The sequence below is a fragment of the Athene cunicularia genome (assembly GCF_003259725.1).
Source record: "Athene cunicularia isolate RWA chromosome 7 unlocalized genomic scaffold, athCun1 chr7_part1, whole genome shotgun sequence".
Classification (NCBI taxonomy): domain Eukaryota; kingdom Metazoa; phylum Chordata; class Aves; order Strigiformes; family Strigidae; genus Athene; species Athene cunicularia.
In genome coordinates this window covers 12714461-12733688 of record NW_020799107.1, presented here as the reverse complement: position 1 = coordinate 12733688, position 19228 = coordinate 12714461, and the positions used below count along the sequence as shown (strand labels likewise).

Sequence of the window (19228 nt, the reverse complement as noted above, 5' to 3'; positions counted from 1 at the left end):
TCCAGACAAAGCAACAAAGCAAGAATGTTTAGCATATTAACAAGCACGATAAAATCTACATACTTCTTGCCTTCTTTGATTTCTCTTCCATTTCTGTACCATCTTACACTGGCTTTCTCTTTGGAAAGCTGGCATGTAAAGACAGCATCATCAAATTCAGTGACAGTCTGGTCCCGGAGGTGTTCAATGAAGTCTGCCGGTGCCTCTGTGATTAGAAGTTCTGCAACAGATTTGTCTTGTCCAGCAGTAACAGTGTATTCACCTTCATCGACAAACCCACAGTCTTTAATGATGAGTGAGTGTTTGTATTTATCAATTTTGTACAAAATGCGCTTGTTGAATGTGATCTCTTCACCGTTCTTTGTCCATTTGAGGGTTGCATTAAGGCGATTCACTTTGCACCAGAATGTGACAGTTTTCTTTTCCATGGTCTCAATGTCTTCAAGGGGTTCAATAATCCTGAGATCCTCCTCTGTTAAGATAAAAACCCCAAACTGATTAATCTACATCCTCGTGATCCTGTTGTGAAATTGATTGCAAGATGATGACATAATTTTAATACAGTGTAAGTTACTTACCTAGTACTGTCAAGGCAGCAGAACTTTTGGCATGTTCACCTCTCTTGTTTGACAGTGAGATGGTATAGGTAGCTTGATCTTTCAACTGTGCGTCTCTAATTCGGAGAGTGTAAACTAAATCCTTCTGGACAATAATGTATTTTGCACTATCAAATATTGCCTCATCATTTTTGTACCACTTCTCTTTGGCACCTTCTTTATTGACTTCACAGTTGAAGATAATTTCTTGACCCTCATTAACTTCTTGGTCCTTAAGGGGAGTTATAATCCTGAGTTTTTCTGAAATTGAGAAAATAGTAGAAATACAACATCATGTCCTATATAATATAAGGAACGCAACAAAATATGCACTTGCACATTGATAAAATAAAGCTTACCAATCACTGTTAAGCGTGCTGTAGCTTTAGCTTCACCAACCATGACAGTATATTTTCCTGCATCTCCTAGAATAGAGTCTTTAACCACAAGTGTTCTCTTTTTGCCATCTGAAATGATGTCGTACTTATCATCAGGTTCCAGGACTGTGTCACCTCTCAGCCACTGTACTGTAATTGCCTCTTTGGATACTGAACAGAAAAATTCAGCTTTGTCTCCTTCAAGTACCTCAAGATTTTGTGGTTTGGTAAGAAATTCTGCTGCAAGTTCTGAAAGAAAACATTTTTGTAGATATATATGACTTTATTTTATATTTTATTTATGAAGAGAATAAACCAAGTTGTCTACTATTACAGATTTTTTTTTTTTTTCCATAATATAAGGCCAACAAAGTAAGTCTCTTACCATGTACAGTAAGTTTTCCTGTTGTACTAGAGCTTGGGAGCTTGCAAGTATATTTGCCAGCATCTTCAGGATGAGCATTACGTATGATAAGAATTCTCTTTCGGCCATCAGTAATATGTTCAAACCTACCACCATCAGGCACCTCCTCATCTCCTTTAAACCAAGTAACTTCAGCATTAGGCTTTGAAACTTCACAGATCAGTTTTACAGTGTCATTTTCATTTACTTCAAGATCAGGAAGATTTTTTGTGAAAACAGCCTCTTCCTCTGTAACAAGAATTTTGAAAGATGATTTAAAGCCTTTCATCAAAACAACATTTTGGGTTTGATCATGGATGAGATTTGCAAACACTGTTTACCTATCACTGTAAGTAGGCCAGAAGTTCGAGCTGTTTTTGCTTCACAGGCATACTCAGCTTCATCATCGAAGGCACATTTACTCACAACAAGAATGCGTTTTGCACCTTGGGAAATTATGTCATACTTTTTGCCTTTTCTAATTTCAATGCCATCCTTAAACCACTTCACCTGTTTTAAAACAAATAAATATGGTTATTAATATTAACATGCTCATCATAGATTTCAGTTATGTGTTCTTTTGTAGCAGCATAATAAAGCTGTCAATTAAAAATAAACAAATAAATAAAAAGCTATAGTGGAAGGAGTTAATCAGATTAAAAAGCGTTATTGACCTTGACACCTGGACGAGAAATTTCACATTCAAACCGGGCAGATTCTTTTTCTTTAACTTCAAGGTCAGTTAGGGGTTTCAGGAACTCAACACGAATAGCTGTAAGAGAAAAGAAAATTTTTAATAGAGGAGTCTCCAGTAGAGAAGAATAAATTGCTGACATTGATATTATTGCCAGTCATGTACACTAATATACAGCATTTATAGCACTTAATTTTGTAGAAAATTGTAAATTACTCACGTTCTACATTGAGAAAACATGATGTCTTAAAATCCTTGGCATCACAGGTATATGTTTTTGCGTCATCCAGTGTGCAGCCATAGATAATGAGTTTTCTGACCCTGCCATCAGAAATGATATCATACTTCTTTGTTTTGTGAATTTCTTCTCCATTTTTGAACCATTTAACTTTTGCATTTTCCCTGGAAACTTCACATTCCAGTATTGCAGTGGCCTCCTCTTCAACAGTCTGGTCCTCAAGTGGTTTAGTAAATTCAACTGGGGGTTCTAAAAGAAATACAGATTTTTGATAGAAAAGATCTAAATTATAGCCAGTCCTCTGCTAGTATCAAACTCCCCCACCCTGTTTACTAATTTTCCTTGATTGAATAATCAAAAAGGCTCTGCAGAAGGTTTTTGGTTTTCTTTTTTTTTTTTTTAATGCCCAGACATGTTCAGTTAATTCAGCTAATCTCATTTTCAGCCTACTGTAAGATTAGACTGAATGATATCCTTGTCCATGGGGTTTTTACTCACAAATCATCAGAAAGCCTTGCAACTCAGTTGCTTTAGCTGAACCATATGCATGTAATCTCAGTGACTCCATTAATGATTTTTTAAAAATTTTCCTTGAATTAACTATAAGCGTGTACAGTTTTTCTAATTCTTAGCCGTAAACAGCTTGCAAGCAGTGCAAATGAGCATACAGTCAATGTTACATCACTTTACTCGTGGTGTAGTTGTGCTCTCACAGGTTTTTGAATACTACAAAGAACAGAAAAAAGCCATTGGGAGTCACAGAAGCTGGTATTTGTGGGTCATCTTGAGGCCAATTGAATGTTCAAGTCTGCAATGAAGCCCTGAAAATCTTAATGCACTGATTCATCTCCCATGTCCAACATGTTTCCAGTATTTCCCTCTTTCTCAGCTCTTCTGTGAAGCATGAAGATTTTAAGTGGCTTTTTTTAATTAGAAAAGTTATCTACCTGTCCAATATTGTATGTATGTTCCTAGTAAATTGTTAATATTAACATCCTGTTCCAGGGTGAATCATGAATGAACCATTAACGCTGACTATGGTATAATTAAAATGACTGACTTACCTTTCACAAAAAGATTTGCTTGAGTTCTGAAATCTTTTGCTGTCAGTGATACCTCTCCTGCATCTGTTAACTTGACATCTCTAAGAATAAGAGTGTGAACTCTGCCTTCAGCACGTGTCACAACCTTATAAAGTAAATAAAAAAAACCCCTTTGTAAGTATCTAAACCAAATATTTAAGAAGCATTTAATGAAATAGCATTGCTATTTATTGTTATCTGTAGAGTTCAGTTGTTTACTTTTATATGAAATTTCGATAATTTCCTTTTGTATATACTAGATATAGCTCAAGATACAAATACTTTGAGGATTTTGAGAATCACTTCAGTTTTGTCCTTTCACCTGCAAGAAACCCCCATGTTTTAAGGTATTTGTGTCCTTGGATTAGAAAACCTGAGTGAGACTACTATCAAAGTTCAAAATAAGTCTGACTTGAGACCATGTTTATTTTGAACAGGTACTAATAAATATCAAAATAAGTAAATTTATGGGAAAAATTTGATATTACTCCTGACTACATCTAAAGTAAATGCTTTTAGAGAGATATAAAGAGGTTTGACACCCTCTTCATACAGTCTTCTGTAAATGTAAATTTGTCTTTCTATTATTAAATTTTGATCAAAAATCCTGCCTAAAAATACAATTTCTGCATGGATCTATTGTTGAAACTACTTTGCAATCATAAGCTTGAATTGGGTTACTCCTGCACAAACGTCCCTTTCTCTAGGAGTGGACCTGAGGGATTCAAGGAATCATCCTGCAATTCAACCATTAAGAGGACTGCTACTCATTCATGCCATAAATTTTAATTCAGGTCTTGAATTTTATTTATTTATTTTCAGAGAAGTATGTGATCAAGTAGTAGATGCTGGTTTAGAAACGTGAGGGGAAAAGCAAGCTTCTACTACAGAAAAAGCATAAAAGATTACGTTACTTTTAAGAAGGCAGTCCCCTCTGTTTCTGAGGGAAGGAAGGAACTAAGAGGCTGTCCTTCCAAATGGTTGTTGTGTGCCTGAAAATGAAGTCTAGTGAATGCTCATCTGAAAAAAAGATTGAGATGAAGCCAAATATACATTTGACTAAGGTAAGCATCAAAGATAGACAAAGAAGCCATGTCAATAAATGTTATATGTGTACAGCTGAATGCCAGCCAGAGGTAAAATAATGGTTTGAATTAAAAACTGCTGAAATTAAACACTTGTACAATTAGATTGATTCTTGAAGACAGTAGTAAAAGTGTTTCAAGTGGCTAATTTAAATGGGCAGGAAGTGATGCATCAGTGGTTTACTCTGAAATTCTACTTGATAAAATTTCATTTGAAGTCAAATGACAGTTTTGACTGTATGAAACTGAATGAAAATCTGGATTTTTTTCATGTAATTATCATGAGAGCTCAGACAAATAAATAACGTTCCATCATATAGAATACTTAACATATAATATTTTTCTTCCCAGGCAGTAATAACTATCAAACCACTGCACTGATCAATAGCTTTCCACAGTTCTAATTCATAGACTAAGAAGCAATTACCTTTATTTATTATATGTCTCCCCTGCTGAGTTTCAATTTTGTTTATCTGTCCTTAAATACTGTAATAGGGTTGCCTATTGCCATGATTGTTCTTTTCTTTTCCTATTTCTATATTCTACTTTTTTTACAAAATTGTTTTTATTTAGGCAGATTTCATGAAACTCAGAAAGATCTAGTAAAACCTGAAAATAATATGATAAAAAATTTATTTAAAATAAAATATCTGTACCAAAGTATTATTAGCAGCATTATAACAGGTTCTGAAACTTTTCTAGGTCATGTAATGCCTTGAAAGTTTGTTTTGTCTGAGGTTTCCAATTTGTATTTTCATTTGCATTATTTCTCTTAGGCCTAGTATGTGAAAAAGTCTTAAAACCAGTGATATCTATTTATATTTTAAGTTTCTTAATATATTTCTTTCTGTTTCTTTATGTATTAACTTTAAATATTAAACTAACTGCATTCCAGGCTGCTCGGATCTCAAAGTTAAGAGCCAGCACTTGATGAAGGGTTAAAAATAGCTAGTGAGAAGTGCTTGACAAGCAAATCTGCCCCGAAAGTTATCTGGAGAGCCAGAACAAATGCCTGAAATGGAATTTGAATCTTCTTAATCCCCTTATATGCAGAGTTGGACTGCAACTCAGCATTCAGGAGAAAAAAAAGCATTTCCTGATAGCACCTTTCAAAACCCTTTCACTGTAAGTACAATTAACCTGAGCAAAAATCATGCAGTACCCCTGTGGCTAAGTTTCTAACAGAATCAGGCACAAAGTCGCTATTGTAATGATTGATATTTTGTAACTTTACTTTCCCTTTGTGTGATAAATACTTGTAGTATTCCAGAATACTGGAATTTCTGGGGAGAAAAAAGAGCCGTATCTCATTTAGTGAGGATTTACCATTTGGCACAGCAGCACTACTGTATTGCTGTGCCTTAGTACTTCTACTGACAGAGACTAAATGACAAATAAAGAAGGGGAAAACACTTGAAGGAGAGGAAGCAGGAGGAAACATGAGGAAAGAGAAAGCTTAGTTTCTTTACCTTATCACTTGGCTCCAGTTTCTTTCCTTGCAGGAACCACTCTACAGGGATTCCCTCATAAGAGAGTTCACAATCAAAAGTTGCTGATTCCCCAGCTGTCACTGTTACATCCTTGAGGGGTCTCAGCAAGCCAATTACTCGAGCTTGGTAAGGAGAAGACATCATTTTCAGATTAGTCACTTCTACCCAAGAGAGAGCTGCTGCCCTTATGTACTAATCTCCACGGTGGCTTCCCTCAAGAGAGACAGACATCGCAATGCTGCTCTTTAAATTCCCTAAATAGAAGAGGCCACTCTGGGTTTTTAGGGGGAGGGCTGGTCACCTAAAATTTCCTATTTGTAGAGAGTGTTTCTTTAAATTGAACAAGGTCAGCAGGAAAGTTGCTGTGCATCTGTCTCCCTGCCAAGCCTTGCATACCTCTTGGTAGATAAGGCATATGTTTTCCAAAATAGTGAGGGCTAGGATTGGAGTGGGAAACAAGTGGTCTTCAGCCGTGTGGTCTGTCCCTGTCCATCAAGCTCTTAACCCTATCCCCAGATATCACTGTGATCCTATCCTCTCAGGTTAACATGATACTTTAATGCAGTAAAGTCTTTGCTTGTAATACTTTGATTTCACAACAACATATGATGACAGATCATGAAGCAGCCTTTAAGGCCATCTCCTTATTTTTATTTCTCCTATATGAATAAAATAATATACAAGGTTAAAAAACATGTAGGGCATTCCTTAACTAAAACATTAAAATGGCTTGAGTAATTAATCCTCGAGTTGTTCTCAAAAGAATTACTGTGGGTTCAATACAGTATAGAGATTTGTCCACCTGTTCCGAAGAGGCAATGAGTACCTTGTTTTCACTTAATTAATTAATTTCAGTTTAAAAGGCACTTACGTTTCACTCGAAGGTGAGCACCGGATTTGGCATTTGCTGCTTGGAAATCTACTCCACCAGCTTGATCTAAGCGTACATTGTACAGTGTAAGGAAGTGCTTTTTGCCTTCCTCTTTGATTTCACATTCCTGCACAAATACAAGTAAAACATTTTTTACAGTAAATTTGTGTGTTCCTCACTCTACTTCTCTTCATACCATGCATGTGCTATCTCCTCCTCCGTTCACAACACTTAGGCCCACTGCCACCTGCAATAAATATACCTTATAAACTTTCACTCATATGCCTTTCCTTCCAAAGTCAATAGTACGGTCTGTTTCTTCTTAGAAAGAAAGAGCAAGAGGCAATATATTCATGTTGGTGAATGGTATGAACTGATTGACTAGCCAATATATCCATATGTAGACCAGAGGCATGATTGTAAAGTTTCTTATTTTTCTAGATCCTTCCAGCAAGGAATTAAGAAGATTTGATTAAGCCTTATACCATTTTAAAGCAATTTTAGGTGTCATAGTAATGGAAAAAAGTCTGAAAATGTTATCTACCTCTATTTAAACAAATAGCTCAAAAAAAAAAAAAAATGCGGACAGTCCAAAGTCTGTATTTTTAAATGCCATTATGTTTAAGTGAGTTCCACAAGGTCTTTGCACTTTGGATACATGACTGTTAGGGACTAGCAAGACAGAATGTACTTATTTATGTAAAATAATATTTTATTTAGCTATTTTATATAATGTTTTCTATTAAGTTTATAAGACATTTTAAAAGTTATTAATAAAAAAAATTCTTATTATAGTGATCCTTACTGAAAGCAGAAAGATTTCTGCTTATTTTATGCAGCCATATTCTACTCCCTCACACCCTACCTCCCCACAAATTATTGAGACACATATAAGAAAGATCTGAAATATTTGCTTACAGCTGATTCAGTCAGGGGTTCTCCTTTTAGCTTCCAATTGCCATGGACACCTTCCTCGGAGATTTCAATATCAAAACGGGCAGTCTCTGTCTCAACAACCTCCACACTGTATAGTGGACGTATAATCTCAATATCCCGGTCTGGAGGAAAACAAACCAAAAGGAAAGTGATTCCATCAGCCTCTAACAGATGCTAAAAGATCTCTACTACAGAGCATCCCATTAAAATAACCATACCTTCAATATTGAGTTTAGCAGAGGTTTGATCAGTACCACAGTCACAAGTGTACTGTCCAATGTCTTTCTTCAAAGCTTTCTTGAGGATAAGGATTCTCTTTTTGCCATCAGCCTTAATAACAACATTCTTTGATGGAGTAATTGGTTTGCCATCCTTCATCCATTTCACTGGGGCATCTGCTTTGCTGATTTCACATTGTAAGATTACTTCATCTTTCTCTACAGCAGTGTAATCTTGCAGCTTCCCAGTGAAATAAGGATCTCCCTCTGTAAGCAAAGTCAAGATATGTTTATATCTGAAGTGCTGGTCTTTCAGAAACTACACTTAGTTCTTACCATAAAATACATTTCTTGTTTATTCCCTGCAAGAAGGATTAAATATAGTCCTTAAAAATACTACACAGTTTTGTTGCAAAAATAGAAAACAACAGATATCTAAGAAACAATTCAGTGTATAACTAATATTACTGACAACATTGGTTTGGTGCTCTAGGAGTTTCAGACCACTGTTCCATTATCTATTAGTTAATCTTGCAACAGTTGCATGAAATTTTGAAGTAATTTTAATTATCCTTTGTGAATGGGGAAATGGAGACCAAAGAAGACAAACAAATTGTAAAGTTGTCAAAAATCACAAGTAGATTTAGGCCAAACTGAAAAAAAAAAAAAAAAAAAAAACCAAAACCAACCCCAAGACTTTCTGAGCACATTTTTCATTAATAAGACTCTTCTGGTAATATACATAATGTAAATTCTTTTGGGTATTCTTACCAAGAACAGTGAGTTTAGCTTCTGAGGATTTGCCCATAGCTTCCACTTTAATCTGAGAGGTATCATCAATAGTAAGGTCTTTGATTGTGAGTGTATGGAATTTGCCATCATCTGCCATTGAAACCACTTTGCTGGTATGTAATCGCTGGTCATTCTTGAACCAGATAACAGGGATATTTTCATGGGACAGTTCCACAGTAAAAACTGCAGTTTCTCGCTCCTTTTTTGTTACATCCTTGAGAGGAGTAATGAATTTCAGGCGGATACCTATAACAACATAACATGTCATTAACAATAATGCTATCTATAAAAACTACTCAAGGACTATAGTGCAAATCTTTCCTAGAAAGGCAAAGTCACACAAACCTTCAATAATCAGCTTGGCACTTGTTATCTTATCCTCAGCTTCAAACATGTATTTAGCTTCATCCTCAAATGCAACAGATTTAATAATCAGAGCATGCTTTGTCCCGTCTGAAATAATTTCAAATCTTTCATCAGGAGTGATCTCTTGTGTTCCTTTCAACCAGCGGAAAGTCTTGGGTTCTCTGGACACCTCACATTCAAACCTGGCTTCATCCTTCTCAAAGACCTTCACATCGCTTAGTGGAGTGATAAAGATGAGAGGCAATTCTGAAATCAAAGAAGAGCATTTCTATTTCAGTGATACGTTCACACGGACCTTTCTGCTGCAAGATTTGTTCTAATGACCTGAGATACATGTGGAAATGTTGGCAAAATGCAGACTGTACCTTTCACTTTCAGATTGGCAGCACTTTTAGCATTAGCAGCTTGGAAAGACACTTCTCCAGTCATATCAAGTTTGCAGTTATGAAGAACAAGGGCATGCTTCTTCCCATCTTCAATGATTTCACATTCCTGGTAATAAAGAAACACACACACACACACAGCCCAAATATGAATATTCTAAGAAGCCACTCAGAAGACATTATCATTAAAAACACTGTTTCTAGTGTAAATTATGGTCTAAAAATAAAGAAGCCTTACAGGTGAAGGTGTTAGGGTTTCTCCCTTTAGCTTCCATATAGGATGGACATCAGGCTCAGAAATTTCAATTTCAAAACGTGCTGTTTCACCAACAAATACTTCCACTCCATACAGTGGTCGCTCCACTTTAATTAAGCGAGCTAAAATTAAAAAAATCCAAAAGTTGACATCTGTTTACTCACTCATTCTATACCACAGAAATGTAATACTGGAAAGGATCTCAGTTCTCTCCCTACTCCTTCTTTAAGGCATTCAAATGTTATCACTGATAAATGTTTAGGTAACCTCTTTTTTAAAAGCTGCAAGTTTGGGCAGTCTACAACCTCCTTCTATAATATGTCTGAAAGTTTAGTTGTTTTTAGTAAGAATATTTTTCCTCATAATTAACCGAGATACATTACAGCAAATTAAACTGCTTTTTTTCCTGAGTGGAAATGGACATAAAGAATAATAGATCATCACTGTCTTTACAACAGCCATTTATATATCTTACAATAAATACTCTTAATAATTGTAAATCTAGATATTTCAGCTATTCATCATAACTGCATGTATTTTAAAGGTACAATTTTTGGTATTGTACTCTAGGGAGTGTCTGTCTGTCTGCATTGTTTTACAAAGGTTTCATTACTTTCCCTCAGTCAAGGCATGATAACTTACGCTCAACGCTGACATTAGCACTTGTCTTGTCGGTTCCACAGTCACATTCATAAACACCCTTATCACTCTCTGCAGCCTTCTTGATCTTCAGGATACGGCGCAATCCATCCGTTTTTATGGAAATTCTGTTGGAAGCTACTAGTTCTTCACCATCTTTGTACCATTTTACTGGCACATCTTTGCTAAGTTCACACTCCAGAATAATATCATCTTTCTCCACAGCACTGTAGTCTTGTAATTTCACAGTGAAATATGGATCGGCCTCTACAAAAGACATAGTGGATATGAAATGGTAAATTAGTAATATAAATTTACAAAACCATCAATATTTTGTCACTTTCTACATATAGAAATTGTTTCTACATATCATATAGCATATTTTATATTATCTAATTACCTAAGACTTTCAGGTTTGCTTGTGTGTTCAAGTCCTTGACTACGGCCTTTATTTCGGAGATATCATCAAGTGTTACTTCTCTCATTTCTAGTTTATGAACTTTGCCTTCTGAAGTCATAAAAACTGTTCTGCTTGTGTGAAGTCTTTTCTCATTTTTATACCATTTCACTGGCATGTCTTCATGAGAAAGCTCAAACTGAAAGTGAGCTGTTTCCCCTTCTTTCACTGTTTGATCCTGTAGAGGTGATATGAACTTCAGCCTCACACCTGTAATGTGGACACATAAATACCATCAGAAAAAGGCTAATGTGGTTCTAAAAGATACATTCTTTAACCATTTTTTATTGTTTTGTTCATAAGAAGATTCTTGCCTTCCACAAACAGTCTTGCTGTGCTCTTCTTGCCATCAACTTCAGCAGTGTATTCTCCCTCATCATCAAACTGAGAATCATTGATTACAAGAATATGCTTCTTTCCATCGGCAATGATGTCAAATTTTTCTCCAATCTTGAGTATATCAGTGCCCTTAGACCATATAACATTGGCTTCTCTGGTAAGGACACATTCAAACCTTGCTTGGCGCCTCTCAGGGACAGTAACATCTTTTAGGGGCACAGCAAAGTCCAGTTCAATTTCTGGAAGCACAAAAGAGAACATTTCATTTGTAATGTGCTCCATGTGAACTCTGTTTTAGTTGGTATCATACTCCATGATGCATCATACCTTTCACTGTCAGGATAGCTGTAGTAAACGCATTAAGTGCCTGGTAAAGGACTTCACCAGCTTGCTCTAACTTGACTTTGTGCAAGGTTAGGAAGCGTTTTCCTCCTTCAGCTTTGATTTCACATGTCTGGAGAGACAGACTTTAGTAAATACAGTGCCAATGACTTACTGCTAGGTATTTTTAATAAAAGGATTCTATAAACATTTTATACACAGGGGTCAGCTAGAAAGATTGGAACTGCTTTTCAAGGAAAGTTAACACTTTTACTCAATAATAAAAAAAAAAATTAAAAAAAAGGTAATATATTTCTTCAGTGTTTCACAGTTCTTTTAAGTGCCAGTATCATTCCTAGTAACATATGTAGGGTATTTTTATTATTCTCTGAATAATGTGCTGTAATCCTTTGATATAATGAATTGCTTCATAATTTAGCTTTTATATCATATAATCCTTACTTGGACAGGCAGTGTTTTTTAATCACCATAATGATTAGCCTTTCTATGTTCTGGCCTGAGTAGCAATGACAAACCTGAGAACTTACCATAAAGACTCAATTAAACACTGTTCACAGTCTTTAAATAAATTGTGTGTAAAATTCAAGGATGCTTACAGGTGAGGGTCTCAGAATTTCTCCTTTCAGCTTCCATTCACCAGGAATATCCTCCTCTGATATTTCTGTATCAAAGTTTGCTGTTTCTTTCTCGTAAACTGTAACATCCTCTAATGGCTTCAGAAGTTCAACTTCACGTTCTAGAATGCACAAATAAATGCATATAATTACAACAAGTTTTGGCAGAGCTTTATGATAATTCAGGTTACGTTTTTTGTTTGTTTAGAGGTTTTTGAACATTAGCCTCTGAGCTGATTAAATATAATACAAATAAAACTTCCTTACCACCAAGGGTCAGTTTAGCTGGGTATCTGCGACCTTCAACTTCCACTGAATATTCCCCAATATCAGCAGGGCCAGCATTCTTGATTTTCAGGAAAATTTTATTTCCTTCTTTCAAGATTTCTGTCTTGTCAGTTGGTTCAGCAGGGATTTCCTCATCTCCTTTAAACCATTTAATGTTTGGTGTATCCTTGACAATGTCACAGGTGAAAGTAGCTGTTCCTTTTGGTTTCACATGTTGGTCTCTTATAGGTTTTACTAACCAATCTCTTATCACTTCTGCATGACAAAAAGTCACATAATAATACAACTTAGCAAACTTTTATTACAAATAGTTGGGTCATAAATAGAAGAAATAGAAGTATTAGTTTTTGTATTACAATAAGCTTCAGTAGCAGTAAAAATCTTATCTGTCCATTTATATTGTAATGCTATGAGAAAAAGCTTTCCTAATTTTAAACCAGCCCAAATATCCCACAGAGAAAGAAGAACATGATTTTGATTGCTTACCTACTACCTTAACACAAGATGAACATGACAGCTCAGTGTCTTCCACAGTAACACTGTAAGTGCCAGCATCAGCATCATCTGAATCAATGATCGTGAGGGAATGTGACAAACCAATAATGCCCAGAGCAAATTTCCCAGGCTTGTCTTTGATGATCTTCCCATCCTTCCTCCAGACCACATTTCTTTCTTTGTTAAGCTCACATGTCAAGTACAGTGGCTGGGTTTTAACCACAGTGACTTCTTCTTCAAGAGTTTTCACAAACCGTACTGGGAGTTCTGTGGGAAACACAACATTTTGATTTATCTCATTTATATACAGAAGATGTGATGCAGAAATGCCTTACATATCAAATCAGCATGTGTAGTGATTGATGGAAACCAAAGGATGCATCTGCTAACCACTGTAAATTCACAAAGTAACAGTATTTCTAGCTTGAGGAATAGCTAGCCTTTAAATTCTTGATAGAGTTGAAACAGGGAATACCTTCAACAATGAGTTTGGCTGTAGATGTCTTCTCTTTGTTCCCCAGTCGTAATACACAAGTATATTCACCAGCATCTGACAGCTGGACATCAATAATATGCAACTTTCTATCTTTGCCATCAGCAATAAACTTGTGTTTTGGACTCTCTCGGATGTTACTTCCATCTTTCATCCAGCTGGTAATTGCAGTGGATGGTGAAATAAGGACTTCAAAGATTGCAGAAGACCCAACAGATTCAGCTTCTGTTAGCACTATATCTTTCATCTCCTTGACAAACTTCAGTGGTACAGCCTTGAGTTGGTAAGTGAATGGCGGCTCTTCAGGAGGTTTTTCACCACCGCTTCCTGGTCTGAGTTTCCTTCTTTCTGCATCTGCTGGTGAAGGTGTCTTCTTGGCTGTAATTCAGATTCAGAAATGAATAAACTAATCCTGATTTATTGCTTTTGCTTTTAAGTATTGACTCGTATTTGCTTTTAGGTATTTGCTTTTAGGTATTGACTCATATCCTACCTTTGACTGGACTGATACCCTTTGGTGATTCCTCTTTTGGTGGCTTGGGCTCTGAAATAGAACAGCAATATTATTAGGAATGTAGTTAAATATACATACTAGAATTAAGACAAGTATTTATTTTATAAATCAGACTTTATCTCCTTTAGTTATATACACAAAAAGAGGAGGAAGATATAAACATATGTATATATTTATACAACTTATACTTTCTATATCTCAATGTCAAGTTAAATAACTTTAAGCATGGAAAAGACACATATTCAGCAGCAGGGACTGGAAGGCAGCTTAGCTGATCCTAATTCCTCAATTTATTGTTCTGTCCACTATTTTATAAAATTCTGCCATTCTCTGACACTTTACTCACAATTAGGCCCTTGATCAACACCCACCTGCCAACCAAAATAGCTTAAGTACCTATTACAAATTACATGGGCTTTTTAGAAAAAGCACACACCTTTACTAATGAAGACAACAAAAATATAAGTTGTATAAATTAAATACATGTTTCAGGACAATGTGATACTCTCACAAATGAGTGATGTTCTGTTAGTTGCCCAACTTGCGATGAATCATCTCTGACTTCTGCAAATATTGCCCACGGTATGCAAGCATCATTTTGTGAAAGGAAATATAAAAGATACTTTTAATGGGTGAATGGAACGAATGAAATGCAGGAGAGATTTTATTGCAGTGGGTGGAAAAATGAATACTAGATGAAACACATGAGTTTTGCTGAGACCATAATGGCACACAACATGATTTATGCAGTCTTATAAAATTTTAAGACTAAGACAATGAACACTGATCACACAGATGTACATACAGACAGGTAAGACAAACATGATAAGAGTGGCTGAATGCCAATACAGCCAGCTGACAGACTAGATGGAAATGTGAATGATGTTAAAGAATGAAAACAGACATCGTAACAGCAAATGATATTCTCCTGAAGCAAAAGTACAAGCAGTTCGTGGAAGAATTTGGCAGCAGTCTTCCTCACCTCGCTTTGCATGAGACTTTGCAGGAACATCCCGAACTTCACATGATTCTCCAGGTGCATCCAAATTTCTGTTCTCACTCAAAAGTCTACTGGCCTGCTCAATCATGCAAGCAGCTTCTGATTTCCGAAATTCTCTCTCTCCTTCTGGTTTCTTGGGAGATATTATCTTACCTATGCTTGAGGAGTAAGTAACTTCTCCATTTGGAGCAGTTCCTTTGCTTGATGGTATTTTGGCTGAAAGCTTTCCCTTTTCTCTTTCCATGGTAAAAGATGCGCTTTTCCCAATGCCATCCTTAGCCGATGTTTTTTCATCTGATGTACTTTCTGTCACTGGAAGTTCTTTTCCTGAAAGCTTCACTTCTTCTACAGTCAATGATTTCTTTTCTTCAGTTTTCTCTTTGCTGCTTTGGAGAGCTGGAGTGTCTTGACATTCATCCTGAATAGCATGAACTTCTTGAAATTGTTTTTTATCTTGACTACCTGGAGGCTGAATAGGAACTTTCTTTATTGTCTCAGATCTGTCAACTATTTTATCTTTGACTCCCTTTTCATGTTCTTCCGTGGAAACTTCATCTTCCATTCTTCCTTCTGTAATCACTGTATCAAATTCTTCTTTTTCCACAGACAGCATTTCATGGGCATTTGACTGTCTAATTTTGTCTTTTTTTAAGTGGGTGCTGAAGGTAGTTTTCTCTTCCTTCTCTGGTGTAATCTTTCTGCCTGTTTTTTTATCACTTAGGAGTGCTTTGTTAGTCGACCATTTTCCTGAACCCTCCTCACAATGAACTTCTTCCTCTGCAGAATGATTTTCTCCTGCTTTCCTTTCTACTACTTCTGGCCTAAGAGCAGACGGTTTAAAGATTATGTAAGTTTTTTCTCTGGGAACCTCCTCATCTTCAGTGAGGTATTCTAGGTCAATATCTTTTCTCAGTGCTGGTTCAATTTCCTCAAACAGGTCTAAGGAATGTAGTTCTGCTGATGTGAAATCCAGATTGTCATCTTTCTTATCATCTTGAATAATTTCCATTTTCTTTGCTTCCTTATCAAGAATCTTATCTATAGGAGTTTCAGCTACTGTGGTACCAGATTTCTTCATCCATTGAGTTTTACTTTGTATGCCATGCTCCTTCATGGATTCTCCAAGAGGAACTTCAGATTTCTCTAGAACAAAACCTCCTCTCTCTTCTTCACTTGTAAGCAGAGGAGTTTCAGCTATTCCTGCCGCTGCAATATTCTTTACAAATGAGGTTTTATCCTTAATAATAAATTCTTCAGGTTGCAAACTGATTTTTGATTTTCTCATTTTTCCTAGAAGTCTTTTCTGGTCCCTGGGCTCATATGGCTCTCTGGGCATATGTTTAGGCACATAAGTTGACTCAATTTCCTCTTCTTTATCATGTACAGGAATCTTTCCTTCATGAACACTTAACTTGTCAGAGACTTTCTCTATAGCAGCTTCCTTGTGAACAACCAGTTTAATTTCATCCCCCTTTTCCTCTTCAGAATCTCCTTCTGCATGTTCAGATGCTATAGAAATCAGTTTCAATTCCTCATCAGGTAGTGGTGGTTCATTCTTTGCATAAGTAATGTGATCTATTGCAACTTCTATTTTCTCACCTGTAAGGGTAGTCTTTCTTGAAACTATAGGTGTAATATCTAGCTCCTCTTCTTCAGGTGCCATGGTAAAATATTTAAAAGCCACTTTCTCCTGCTTATCTCGCTCTGGCTTCAGTATTCCATCAGCTGTTTCCAGTAAGATTTTAAACTCAAGCGGCTCTACTGTCTGACTGTCCAGAACTGTCTCCTTAGGACTTACTCTCTCTTTTACATGCAAACATTTCTCAACCAAAATCTTCTTCAACACAACTGACTCAGGCTTTTCTTCTTCCATTGGGGGCCTTTTATCTCTATGCTTTAGTATAGATGGTGCATCAGGCTTTTCTGCAGCTACAAAGGTTTCACAGGTAATTTAGAGTTAAAATCCATCAGAATAAGCATCAGGAGCAATATATTTTAAGACAAAATTTCCAGCTATACCTGAAATAAAATGAACATAGAACACTTTTTCTCCACACAACAGAAGACTTACAACACAATTACAAAACAAAAGAAAGATAAAAAAGGCACGCACAAACAGTACAGAAGACCTGAGTAAACCACTGTAATGGTGCAGAGCACTGTCCGACTTGTTTGCTACTTTAAATCTAACCCACATTACAAGTAGCAGAAAATGAGAGCTTTTTAAGGCCTATCTGGCCACCTATATAAAATGGATTAGTTATACTTCTGCAGGCCTGGCTACATCACCAAATCAATGGCCAAGAGACATTCATCACTAGGCTTCTCAAGTGCCCAAGAGGTGAGCTCCACTGTAACATGAGGCCCTTTGAACGATGGGTGTGCAGCATATATATCAGCTCTACTGATGGAGCTCAGGCTCAGAGTGCTTCAAAGGAATTGGACTCTTCACAGTTCTTTTTTCAGAGCAGGGTATGATCTGGGGTCCTTAAGAGCATCAATTGAAAGTAGCAATACTCTAGTTCTTCAACACCAATGCCATGTCTCCTCAGGATTTCAATAACAAATTAAAAGCAAATAGTCAAACAACAAAAGAAATGTTTAGAGACAGGTATCCTTTCTTTCGCTATACAGAAAATACAAGATGCATTTCACAGGACATACATCAAAACATAGACAACAGTCAGGAATCAACAGAATACACACATCTCATTGTAGGACAACAAATAAATGTGCACGTCACCATCCAGAAAGAAGAACATAGTTTTATCTCTGTGATATATCAAACGCACCTATCTTTTAGATCAGGTGACAGTACCTAGAATAACCAGATCCTTGAATAGGACCTCAAATCTTCCTGTAATGAATGAATTATATGATTGTACAGCTCTTAATTCTTTTTAATCTGAAGGTATTTAGGTATCTCAGAGAGAAAAACCCTACAAATAGCATAGAATAAACATAAATACCTGCTTTCTTTCCAACTACTGGGACTGTCACTGGAGTAGTAACAGCTGGTGCTGGTTCTGCTGCTGGTTTTGGAGATTTTAGAGCTGCAGGAAAAAAAAAAAAAAAAGAGTTCCCATATATTTGTTTTAATAAATAATTTTAAGTATGATGTCCTTCAAAACGTTCTGTAGATTGTATGAATGTTTCAGTCCAGTAATACTAAAGACATATTTTAATGTCCTTTTAGCCATAAATCTCTGAATGGAAAATATTAGATACATAAGAAAGGCTGCACTGTTATTCATGACTAAAGAATTCTTACCTACTGCAGGTTTAGGTTCAGGCCCAGGAAGTGGGATAGCTGCTTGCTTAGGCTCTGGCATTTCAAACACAACAATTACAAATAGGTTAATTTACATTTTTGTAATCCCATTGAATATTAAATTTAGAAGCAACAATACAGAGAATGTTAATCAAAGACAAAGTTTATTGTTTTATATTTTATTTATCCAGAAAGCAAGAATTTAACTTGAGATGAACTCTTGTAAAGCAAGATACTGTGGAAAAATTAATTTTTCAAGCACTGAAGAATTAAAGACAGCAAGAAATCTAGAAGAATCCAAAGTGGTTAATCATGACACAATACTCATGGACAGACTGGATGAGAGTAATGCATTAGGTTAATATAGCATGATATTTAGCAATGAACATCATTTAGTTGCTGCAACAAGGAAAAAGAATACCACGCATCTGTACCTTTTGGTGGCTCTGGCACATATTTCTCCTCTTTTTTTATGACAGGTATCTCAGTTTTCTTCTTAGGAACCTCTGGGACTTTAAAATATTTTTATTTTGTAAGATATATTGAAAGGTCTTGAATCACCAAATACAATTATCTCCAAATTATTTAAAACTTTTCATTCTTTTTAGACATAAACAGTTCCAGATGTTCACAATGTTTAGGAACATGTATTCTTAAGAGTGATATTTCAATAAATTAGAAACACTAAATGGACAAAAGGAAAAATATTTGCAAAACATTAACTAAAAGAATTCTTGGATTAACTATTTTACAATAGTTATATTTTTATTGGTATTACAAAACATTTGTAAAGTTCTCTTCTATACACAGTGAATATGAAGAAGCAATCTCAAAATGCATAATTCATACCCAAAAGTGGATGTCAAATTTGGTTTTGCTTTCAGCAAAGCTTTCATTTATACATTTAAGCTAATGGAAGCCATTTAAAAAAATCTCTTTCATTCCTGAATTTCAGAGAATACTACTTAAATGAGGATTTTTATTTTCTA

At 35.8% G+C, this 19228-nt stretch overlaps 1 protein-coding gene across 1 annotated transcript in view; it reads right to left on the bottom strand.

The window, feature by feature from the left end:
- The window catches only part of TTN (titin), a 241668-nt gene that overhangs the window by 87472 nt on the left and 134968 nt on the right, over positions 1–19228 (bottom strand). The window contains 28 exon segments of the mRNA XM_026852428.1: positions 64–472; positions 579–857; positions 956–1222; positions 1359–1625; positions 1718–1886; positions 2051–2148; positions 2291–2557; positions 3373–3496; positions 5945–6087; positions 6837–6963; positions 7755–7894; positions 7991–8257; positions 8762–9028; positions 9128–9394; positions 9514–9640; positions 9770–9909; positions 10430–10693; positions 10827–11093; positions 11198–11461; positions 11550–11676; positions 12161–12300; positions 12446–12721; positions 12953–13228; positions 13437–13827; positions 13937–13998; positions 17938–18021; positions 18240–18293; positions 18674–18751. Of these exon segments, the coding sequence (XP_026708229.1) occupies positions 64–472; positions 579–857; positions 956–1222; positions 1359–1625; positions 1718–1886; positions 2051–2148; positions 2291–2557; positions 3373–3496; positions 5945–6087; positions 6837–6963; positions 7755–7894; positions 7991–8257; positions 8762–9028; positions 9128–9394; positions 9514–9640; positions 9770–9909; positions 10430–10693; positions 10827–11093; positions 11198–11461; positions 11550–11676; positions 12161–12300; positions 12446–12721; positions 12953–13228; positions 13437–13827; positions 13937–13998; positions 17938–18021; positions 18240–18293; positions 18674–18751 (5641 nt within the window).